The following is an 11,919-nucleotide window of genomic DNA, read 5'->3' as shown; positions in this document are numbered from 1 at the left end:
TTTGATATTTCTATTGCCTTTTTGAGTGAAATTTCACCCTCACCCCTTTCATCCACCTTTTATGTGAATGTGAGCGGAACTAGAGTTTATTTTGACATTGAGAGATTGAAAAATCATGAAAGGAGTTGTTTAAACTATTGTTAAAACTCCAATAAACCATTGAAGCGTCACAATACTTAAAACAACACTTTTTTTATGGAAAATTTGAATCAAAACCATTTTGATGCTTACTACAATAACTTTACCATTAAATAAAATATTTTTTGGCACAAGTATAATAATTATGATATTGCTATATTAGGATTTAAAAGTGTAGTTTTTGAGTCAAACTCATTGATCCATGTATCATGAGTAGTGATTCACACATGAATCCATCTCTCATAAGAATAAACGGAACACTTAGCACTCATTGGATCTAAGTGATGCTACTTAAGATTGTGAATGAAAAAAAATTATGTCTTTATATTTTATCTTACTTTATTACAATATATTTTACATATATCCATTTTATTTTAGGTCAATAAACATGATAAAATGAAAATTTACATTCACGTATCAAAGTTCCAATAGTACAATGACATGGAAATCTATTTGTGGATGAGCACTTAGCATAACCTTAATAATTTTACAAATTGTACAAAACCCACTTCTACTAGGGACACCTAGTAGCCTTTGGGAAGTGCCAAAGTTGAGTCATTGTCATTCATGGCAGTGACTGCAAACATCCTCTATGAAACGTAAATGAGGAATCCCGCATGCCATCTAAAAGCAATGACCTTCAAAAGTAGGGTTCAATCCAAGGAAGAACTGCTTTCAGAATCTTGAAGAGTCGTTATTGATAGCACCATTTCTCTTGATTGTATGTGTTTGTTCACACTTTTGATTCGCTCAAACTTTAAGCACTAGCGTTTGTTTTTTTTTGGTTAAGTACACAGTAACACAGAGGTGAACTCTGTACCCACATCTGTTCAATCATTCATTTTAAATTCATTTAGTTTTGGCACGTTGGGATTTTTTACATTAGGTAAGATGAGGATATGATTTTGAAGCCATGTCTTTCATTTTCTTTAATAGAATGGATTTTCTCTGAGAAAAAAGTAGCTTAATTTTCAATCCCTAGGGACGTGAATAGCCGGGACACTCTGTCTACCACTCGCCCACAGCCGACAATTGACGTCAATTGACGTAGTTTTGTGAAGTTCGGCGTGGGTGGTCATGGTGGCAAAGAGTTAGAGATAGAGATATGGAACAAATGGAAGGGGACCCATTTGGTTCATTATTTTTCTTGTCAGATTGTAATTTCATGCATTCTTTATTAGTATTTGATTTCAACCTAATTATATTTAGATTAGGTTGTTGTCACTATATAGCAGCTGCTGCTAATGTAAGGCACCCCACTTGCATGGTTTCAGAGTGTATATATATATATATTGAAGGAAAGTACGCCAAGTTTCATCACAACATTAGAATGGAATTTTTGTTCTTGCTTGAGCACTGAAATCATTTCAAGTCCACCAGCTGGGCAAAATGGTGAGAGATTTTCTATGGCTTTCTTGTATCACTTTTGTTCTTCTTGATACTAATGATTTGTTCGATAGATAGATAGATAGATGAAATTTTAATGTGCAGGAGACTAAACATAATCTATGAGACAGCGTGTTTAAGTAATTTTGACTGTTGTTTTGGTTTCAGACTTCGGAAGAAGGCGTGAAGAGTAACAAGCGATGGAGGGTCATTCCCTTCATGTGTTGCACTGCAGTTCAAACAGTGGTTCAGGATAATGAGAAGAGTGAGGAGAAATCCTCACTGGTACATGATAACATTGAGGGTGGAGTGGGTTTTCATGGCCATTCCAACAAGAAGCTTGGAGGATGGAGAACCATGCCCTTTATTTTTGGTATGTTTCATCTTGTCATATCTTATAGCCCATTTTTACATTTAGATCCACAAGGTGGAATTTTATGGGTCAGTTTGTCTCACTCAACGCTTTCATTCCATCCATTGTTTGTCAATGCTTTACTACGAATGCCTTTGCCCTTTGCCTTGTTTTGTGCCTCCTAGAAAGTTCATGCCTTGAGGTTGGTAATGGTCTCTCTTCTTGTGTAGGGTATATCAGTGCAAAATGGCTCCTTGTATGGAAGGTTATTGTTTTTAAGATATCGATCTTCAGAGATAAGCTCTTCCTTGGGATCAGCTGTTTAGGTGGCTTGCTTGTTTGGCTTTTGTGATATTGATAGTGTGGTTGGGTTTGTCATCCATTGGTCTCGTAGATTGCTTGGCTTTTGTGAATGATTATTAAAAGCAATCATTCATTCAAGGACCCACTTTCCAAAAGATTTATGGCGTTGATTTAATGGGTCCTTGTGAATCATGGAGAATCTAGATAGAAGTTTCCAAAGCCTAAGTTCTTGTATTTTAATGGGTCCTTGTGAATCATGAAGAATCTAGACAACAGTTTCTAAAAACTTGAGTTCATGCATTTAAGGATATGCTAGCACTAGTTATCGACATTTGGAAGATCTTTCAAAACAAAGTTTGGAAGATCTATCAGAATCCTAGATTAATAGAGCCTAGTAGTACCGGTAATGATCAAATTTAGAGGATATCTTGATATCTAAGTGCCTCACTTCAATGCACTCCATATGGTCATGAATAGATGGCCAATGTGAATGCCTAGAGATTTAAATCTTTATGATAGTGAGCGGCCAAGTTTATGAAGAATTTATGACCTGAATCGTATGATTGAAAGTTGTGCAAGGTTTATATCACTATTTTGAATCCCATCTCGTGAGAAATAGGTTCAGTCGTGCAAGGTTTACATCACTAGTTCCAATCCCACCTAATGAGAAACTGGTTTTTGTCCAACGTTCAGATCCAATCCCACCTCATGAGAAACAGCCGTTTTTTTTAGATTACTTATGTTCATTGAAAATGTGTGTTATATAATATATGATAGCATCTAAAAACTGTGTCGGCATATTATTTGTTTGGGTTGTATCAAAAGTGCGTTTTCACTATCAAGAATATGGTTATTGATTCTTTTAGACTGTTTAATATTCAACCCATGTGTTGGAGTTAGTAGCGAGTCCATTCATTTGGTCTATTTTGAATCCCATCTTTTGTACATTCTTGCAATGTTCATTGGTTCTCCTTATAGAACATAAAGCTCAATAATGCTTTAAGATACCACAAAAAAAATCAACATCCATTGTCCAGTGTAAGTAGATTCTTATCTTTCCGAAAGGTATATATCCCAAAGAGAAATCCACTATTTGCAGAAATTTAATGACACTTGTATGCCAAGGAGCAATGATTTGGTTACATGTCAAAAGATAAATTTTAGTAGAATAGTTAGCAATCACAATCTGAGTGGTCACAATGATGTCGTCACAGATGGTGGCTGACATTGATATTTCTGTTTTTGTACAGCAAACGAGCTGTGTGAGAAGCTGGCAGTGGTGGGTTTCTCGACCAATATGGTGTCGTATTTGACAGAAGAGCTTCACTTACCGCTAGTAAAAGCTGCCAACACGCTGACTAATTTTGGAGGCACTGCCAGTTTGACGCCTCTTTTGGGAGCTTTCATTGCCGACGCCTATGCCGGACGCTTCTGGACCATTGCGGTTGCTTCCATCATCTATCAAATTGTAAGTAACCCAGGATCCAATCTTTTTCAAATGGATAAAAACTTACATATTCTAACAAAAGCTTGAATTTCTTTAAACATAGGTAAAAATGAAAAAAATGAATGAATGAATGAATCATTTTAATAATGTTTACAAGGTCAAAGTAGTCTATGGGAGCACTTAGAAAAAGACTACACCCTCAACAAAGGGTGCTAGAATATTAGGTTTTTGAAGCTGCTTCTTTTAGTGTACTTTTCGACCATGAATGTTGATCACTAAATTTTCTGTCATGTCTAGCTGTGTTTCCTCAAAAAGTACCTAAATCGCCTATTTCTAGAATGTTCCCATTGCTGGAGCAGATGTCGTTGTCTATTGAGCACTCCATGAGAAAATGTCACTCACTCTGTTGCAAAATGAACATATTCTCTTCTTGCACTCTTTGTTTGGTATCGTCCATCTACCCTTTTTGCACTTCAAATGATGAGAGCTCATCCTAAGTTACCCTATGAGCATTTTAGCTCTTCATTTGATATTTACTACTATATATGCTTTTCGTTCATAGTGTTTCTTTGGATTAAATTCTCCAATATAATAGCCTTTTTTAAGTCCCTTTTATTGAATATTGTTTAAATTTAATTGAATATTCTTTAAATTCAAAACTCAGACTGTTGTTTTTAAATTCAATTGGATACTCTTTAAATTCAATGGGGTGTTGTATAAGTATTTATATCACATGATCTATTACTATTTCCATTTTTCAATTGCTTCACAACACTCCATAGTTCATTATCATTTCCATTCTTTTAACTGACTTCCTTCTAATGAGAGATCACAAAACATTGGCCCCGTTTGGTTGCTGGCATAGGAATAGAAAATTAGAATAGAAAAATGGAATGGGAATGGAAATGAGGAATGGGAATAAAAATAGGCAATTCCAATCATGTTTGGTGCACATGGAATTCGATTGGAAATATGTTAATCTATTGTTTGATTGTAAAAAAATAGAATAGGAATAAGGTTAAGTTTTGTATTTTTAAAAACATTTTTCCTATAAAAAAAATTTAATTTATTATTTTTTTAGTTAATTCATTTTCATTTTCATTTTTTTAAACAAATAAATATAATTTTAAAAAATGTTATTAAAAAAAAAATTGAAAAAATTTGAAAAAAGTAAAAATCAAAAAAAAAAAAAATTCAAAAAAATATATATATATTTAAAAAAATTAAAAATATTTTTTAATGAAAAATCAGAATGGAAATGGAAATGGCCTATTCCAATAACAGATTTTTTTTGGCATAGACATATGCTCATTTTAGGGGCAAAATTGGAATATGTCTTCCTATTCCTAATTCCGATTGAGCTTACCAAACAGCTAATATAAAACATATTCTAATTTCGTTTTCCTATTCCACTCATATTCCAGCAACCAAACAGAGCCATTATGATTGGAAACTTTACGAAAAGGACGTTGTACTAAATTGATATCAGAAATAGTTTTCGCCTTTCAAATGGTTCAGGAGATAATAATTAACACCAAGATCCAATCTTTTTAACGCCTACGCCATTCAAACGACGAAATCTCACAGATTCTAACGAAAAGCTGGAATCTTTGTCGATGTTTCAGGGAATGATAATACTAACAGTCTCAGCCGTGCTGCCGACGCTGCGACCTCCGTCATGTGACGGGAAGGCGCCGGCCATGTGCAAGGAAGCGTCATCCCGACAGCTGGCGATCCTGTACATGGCACTCCTGTTAACTGCGATTGGATCGGGCGGGATTCGACCCTGCGTCGTTGCCTTCGGGGCGGACCAATTCGACGAGAAGGACCCAAAACAGGGGAAAAAGCTGTGGAACTTTTTCAACTGGTATTACTTTTGCATGGGCCTTTCGATTCTGATTGCGGTGACTGTGATAGTTTATATTCAGGAGAATGTGGGATGGGGATGGGGGCTTGGAATTCCTACGGTTGCAATGGCGTTTTCCATATTTGCCTTCTTCATGGGTTTGCCTCTTTACCGCCATTACAAACCCATGGGCAGCCCGCTCACCCGCCTCTTGCAGGTCATTGTTGCTGCCTTCAGGAAACGCCACCTCAACAAGCCCTCTGATCCTTCCTTGCTTTTCCATGACAAAGAAAGGGATTTGGCCATTTCCCCCGCTGGATGCTTGACGCACACTAATCACCTCACGTAAGTTCCACTTTGCTGCCTCTTTTTTAAATATGTCAATTTGTAAAACTATATTATGGATTGATTGTGAATAGTTTTTAGGTTTTTATGATTGATTGTGGATATAGTATTTTTTTTTTTAAATCATGCTTCTAGAAGAGTAGGACTCAATAATGCTTTTGAAAAGTTTTCTAAGTAGGTTTTGAAGTTTTAGATGAAATTTAGTAGTCTTATGAAGAAGATGGTTCATAATGGTCGATAATGAATTATTGAATGAATGGATATACAATTCAAGTTGAAAAAACTTAATGATATAAGTTGTCTATCTAGTTGATATGCATTTTCTATTTAAAAAAATGAAATAAAATGTAAGTTTTAAAATTAAATTATGTATATTTTATTGACATATTGTAGGTCACATTAAGTAGTTGATTTTAAACATACACAATTCAATAAAAAAATTGTAATCTATCACCCATCTAATTAATCAAAGTAGTGAACGTTTACATCTTTAGAGAGTTGGGTCTAGCGTAGGGTCTCACATTTGTAGATAATATAGTTGACGGCTATAGTTACCAACTCAAAAAATATATTATTTTGGATAAATGAATATAATAATGACATTCAAATTTTAAAATTAAATGCAAATCTTCTGAAGATAATTTGTATAGTGAAGTATCTCAGTTTAATAAAAAAGATATTAAACAATTCCAATGTTAATTGTTATTGATTTTTAATTGTTTTTAAAGCTTATGTCATTTAATTTTAAATTTAAATTATAGATTTATTATGTGCATTTTTTGTTTAACATTTTAGATTGTATAAATTTGTTTGTCATTAAAAAAACATTATATTGAAATTCTAGATCTTCTAGATCTTAACAATCTGTTCAATCTGTTTTCAATTAAATTATTGTGATAACGGATAATCAAATCTGATTTGTTTTTAACTTTTTAATAATAAATCTTTGAATGTAATCTGGATCCAGTTGTATACACAACTAGTTTAAAAGTAATCTTATAATTTTTAGAATGGAGAAAAGAACTCGTTAGAAAAAGTTCAAACAACAGTGTAGGATAGGATTTTGTGAAAAGATTTCCACAATCCATAAGAATTGCTTTGTGAATACTGTTGAGAACTTCAAATCACAAATACAGTGCTGGATACAGAGGGTGTACGTAATTTGGATCACAACGAATCAAACAAAATCCAATTGACAACTTCAATGTAGATTATTTGATAGGAAAGTGTCGGCTGGTAAACAAAACATGTTGATGTAGCTACAGAAAATGAAAAGGCCGGGTTCAAATTCCAACCTGTAGAGGATGGTGGCCTTTAAGGAATTCAGTTGTGTCTCAAATTCAGCAGCAACTCATTTACTACAAAGTACAAAAATCCTCTTTTAACTGTTCTGCTATGCTGTTGTCAAAATCTCTGCACATTTCCATTTACACACTGTTCAAGAACGTAGAAGAATAAATGTTCCAAGAATCATCTCAATGTGCGGTACATTTAGAAAGATATAATCCTTGAATAATGAATTTTCTCACTGTTTTCTCACTAGATTATGTCAGAGTCTTGTATCAATCGGTAATATTTTATTAGTTTTTTTTTCCACTTCTTTATTATTTGGAGTGTGATGTGAACTCAAAGTCTTTTGCAATATTGTTCTGAACTAGATTATGTTTTATTTTCAGTAATATTGTTTCTGGAATAGATTATGGTAGTCTTGTTTCAATATATTAGATCACATTCTATTATCAATATTTCTCCATAATCTTTTATTAAGATATGAGGAAGAAAAACAAACTGTTTTTTGTGGGATTCAAAATGTACTGATATAAAAAACTCTTATACGATATAAATCAGAAACAATATCGATAATTACATATTGCAAAATTTTGACATAAATAATAATTTTCTTTTTAATTGTTATTTAACACAGCTGATCCATAAAAAATGTCTATCAAGTTAGTAAGTGGGGAAAGAGGTTTTCCTTTCCCATTGTTGGAACAGATTCTTTTCTGATTCGACATTTCAGATCACACTATGATTTTTCCCTATAACTCTGGATCATCAAGACCCCTGAAAGTTGTGCCAACATTGTTTAAAAAAATCTTAAACAATCTAATCCAAAAGCAATATAGATCAATGTTTAGATTGTTTAAAGTGGATATCAACAAAAAATTTCTTTTATTTAATCTTTTAAGATAAGGAATTCATAAAAAAAAATATAGATCCAAGTTATTTAGTGTCCAGATGTTTCTTTTGTGTTAGAATCAAGTTACAAGAGATCTAGATATGTCATCTCATGTAAAAAACTCCCACACAATGTAATCTAGAAACATAGTCAATGATCAATATTACTAGTAACTTTTACACGGATCTCCTTAGACCACACACACTATGCAACATAATATGTCTAGAGAGTGTAAGTCAATCCTTTTAAAACAGCGAATCTGTAAAATATTTCGATCCATGTTTTTTTTAAGTGTGAAGATAAGGTTGTGTATTTCTATTGTTAGATTATATCATGTTAGAATTTTTGAATCACAATGGCTGCTCTATATTTTTTTTTCTCATTGATCCATCATCTAATGTCAAAAAATCGCACACAATGTAACCTAGGAACACAATCCATAAACACTATTGCTTACTCTTACACAGTTGTCCTCATACCATATGCACTACGCACTACGCAACATAGGCAACATAATAAGTCTATAGAATGTTGAGTGTTCAGCACATTTAGATTATGGTGTATGATTGAAGTCATTTTCTTTTGGAGAACTTAATTATGGATTGTGAAAATCTATATCACCAATCTTCTTCTAAGAGAGAGAGTTTCTTATGCAAATATATTAAGTCTAAAGGATGTTAACTCTTTTAACATTATTGGTAACATATTAATTCTGAAGAAAGTCAACTCTTATGACATAACAAATTCATTAAAAAACATTGATCCAAGTTATTAAGTGTGAAAAAAAAGATTGTGTATTTCTATTGTTAGATTAAATCCTTGTTAGAGTTTTTCAAATCAGTTTGTGCACCATATGTTTCCTCATAGATCCATTGTCAAGTTACAAGAGAGATGGCATCTTATGCAAAACAATCTCACACAACGTAATCTATCAACACCATTGATCACCATTATTGACAATTCTTACACGGTTATCCTTAGACCACACACTATGCAACCTATTAAGTCTGGTATGTTTAACATTTTTAGTTTACTTTGTGCGATTTGAGTTGTTCTTTTTTGGACAATTCAATCATCTTCATTATTTATCATTCTTACACGGTTGTCCTTAGACCACACACCATGTTTAACATTTTTAGTTCACCTTGTGTGATTTAAGTTGTTGGTTTGTATTATTTCTATCTTATGAATTATAGATTGTGGAAATCTGATATCACTAATCGTCTCCTCCTCCTCGATAGGTTCTTTGACGCGGCCGCAATCCCGCAGGACACGGACACGAGAGATGGCACCCCAAGGCCCAACCCATGGAAGCTATGCAGCGTGCACCAGGTAGAGGAGCTAAAGTCCATAATCCGAATGGGCCCAATATGGGCAGCGGGCATCCTCCTAATAACGGCCTCTGCCCAGCAGAACACCTTCTCCCTGATGCAAGCCCGAACCATGGACCGCCACGTGGGTGCCACGTCATTCGAGATCCCACCGGGCTCGATGTCCGTCTTCACGATCCTCTCCCTCCTCCTCACAATAACACTCTACGACCGCCTCCTCATGCCCGTTGCCCGGCGCATCACGGGCAGGGGCAGGGGCATCTCCTTCCTCCAGCGCATGGGCATCGGCTTCTTCATCTCCGTCCTCGCCACCGCCGTAGCCGGTCTCGTGGAGGTCAAGCGCAAGTCGGCCGCGGCGCAGCACGACCTCCTCGACCGGCCAAAGGCTGTCATCCCGGTCACCGTCTTCTGGCTGGCCCCACAGTACTGCCTACACGGCATAGCGGAGGCATTCATGTCGATCGGCCACCTGGAGTTCTTCTACGACCAGTCGCCGGAAAGTATGCGGAGCACCGCCACGGCGCTTTTCTGGACGTCCATTTCCGCCGGAAGTTATTTCAGCACGTTTCTGGTGTCCACCGTACACAGGCTCAGTTCGCCGGACTGGCTGCCGGCGAATCTCAACAGAGGGAGGCTGGAATATTTCTACTGGCTTATCACTCTCCTTCAAATCCTCAACCTCTTCTATTACTTTCTCTGTGCGCGTTACTACACTTACAAGCCAGTCTCTGTTGTTGTTGCTGCTGCCGCCCCTCCTGAGACTCGAACCCCCGACGTCCCGGACGCCGCATCGGATGCCACGTCGGACCATATGGGCCTCCAGATGGCCACGTTGCAAGGTGGCCCCCAATGTGAGAGAATCCAGTCTCTGAAACCCCACAGATCGGTCTAGTCATCAGCACAGGTTGTGTACTGCTCAATGTATGTAAATATATTTTATAAAAGTAGTTTTTTTTTCGTTTTCTTTTTCTGAGATCTGGTTATGAAGTGACCCTTCTGATTTTACACCGTACTCTTCTGCCTTTCCTGTTTGAGGATCTTACGGAGAACATTTTACTGTGCTCTGCACGGGCTATTTTCTGAAAATAACTAGAGTAAGAGGTAAAAATGTGCTCGATTTTCAACCCAACTGAACTGATGCCTACTACTGATATAGGATATGATATATTCGTTACATGTATGAGTCGTGATTGTGTCTAATAATAGAAGAAAGACATATTACTCATCTGTTTATTTGCTTCTATGTCTATCGGCGTGATAGACGGGATTGTTAGAGAAATGTTTCATAGAAAAAAGAAATCAGAGTAACGAATGTTTTAATTATTGATTAAACTAATTGTATTACTAGTATTTCCACCCAAAGGAGTTGCAAGGGATACACTAATATAGGTATTTGATTCAAAAGAATAAATGAGGTTTTATATAGTAAAACAAGTGTCCATAAAAAGTGTTGGCCCCCACATGTATCAGAATTAGTTTTGATATCAAATAAACATGTATTATAAACAAAATCAATTTTTCGAAAAAAAATGAAACAAATTGAAATTTAGTTATTTTTAAAAATGTGAGAATTAGAATAGAAATGGACATATAAGTAAATTCACTAAGATTATAAAAATAATTTCAATGATAAAGATGACCTTGATATTAAGCTAAGTAATTTAATTCTTTATTAGAAATTTAATAAACTATTCAAAAGAACTAATTCAAATTTAGTTATTAAAAAAGGTTGACAATTGGAATATAAATGAGAAATTTAAGTAAATTTATCCATATTATATAAACAATTTGAACGTGTACTTTTACCACACTCCAAAGTAGGGTTAAAGTAGGAGCTTTAATGTGAGGGGTTTTAAAATATAGACTCTTAAACTTGTAAATAGTATGTACCCATTATCACACAACTATTGAGGCAATGCATGATAATCTACAAGCTAATACTTGACCTTCTTCCACAACCTCTTGCTCTGCTGTGGGGAAGCAACATCTTCACCATCATATCCCACATCTGGAATTGCCATTTAATGATCTGAACATTTGAAATCCATTCTATCCTTGCCATGTGGATTATTGGCAGAATTGGATTGAGCCTGGGTACCCATGTATAAATTTTGTCCAAATTTTTAGAGAACCAATTTCAAATCAATGAATGTTTTTGTACAACTTAAGACATTTCCAAAATTTGCTCAAACAATAAGATAATATACTGACATAAAATTGTGTCAGGATTGTTAATTAACTTTCTCCCACCTGCAGACCTGGGCAAGAAATAAAGCCTCAGATTGATCCCCAGTACATGGACCAGAGGAGGGGGCAAAATGGGACCCAAGAAGGGATGCACTGCATCCCTAATTGAGTAGGGATGCACTATGTCCCTGTTAATAAGGTGCAAGATTTGCTAGGATTAGCGCCAAAAAATAGCAAAAGCATATATCTTAATAGGTGAATGAGCTCTAAAATTTAGTGCAATGTAGGATTAAATCATGGAAAGATAGATAGGATTATTGTCATCTCATGATGAAAGTAGTAATTAGACGAAAAAGAAGTTGTACAAAAATATATAGGAAGCAACAAGACTCTTAAATTATTTAG

At 35.1% G+C, this 11,919-nt stretch overlaps 1 protein-coding gene across 1 annotated transcript; it reads left to right on the top strand.

The window, feature by feature from the left end:
- Positions 1 to 1,409: 1,409 nt before the first annotated feature.
- Positions 1,410 to 10,456, top strand: LOC149565117 (Major facilitator superfamily protein). Its single transcript, XM_089818659.1, has 5 exons — positions 1,410 to 1,530; positions 1,693 to 1,897; positions 3,430 to 3,647; positions 5,252 to 5,817; positions 9,238 to 10,456. The coding sequence occupies exons 1-5, from the start codon at positions 1,528 to 1,530 to the stop codon at positions 10,217 to 10,219; spliced, it is 1,974 nt and encodes a 657-aa protein (XP_089674785.1). The 5' UTR covers positions 1,410 to 1,527; the 3' UTR covers positions 10,220 to 10,456.
- Positions 10,457 to 11,919: the final 1,463 nt, after the last annotated feature.

The sequence above is a fragment of the Cupressus sempervirens genome, chromosome 3 (genome assembly GCF_028749045.1).
Source record: "Cupressus sempervirens isolate cs-2001-9-10 chromosome 3, ASM2874904v1, whole genome shotgun sequence".
NCBI lineage: Eukaryota > Viridiplantae > Streptophyta > Pinopsida > Cupressales > Cupressaceae > Cupressus > Cupressus sempervirens.
The sequence above is the reverse complement of the archived record's forward strand: the minus strand, read 5'-3'. Positions and strand labels throughout refer to the sequence as shown.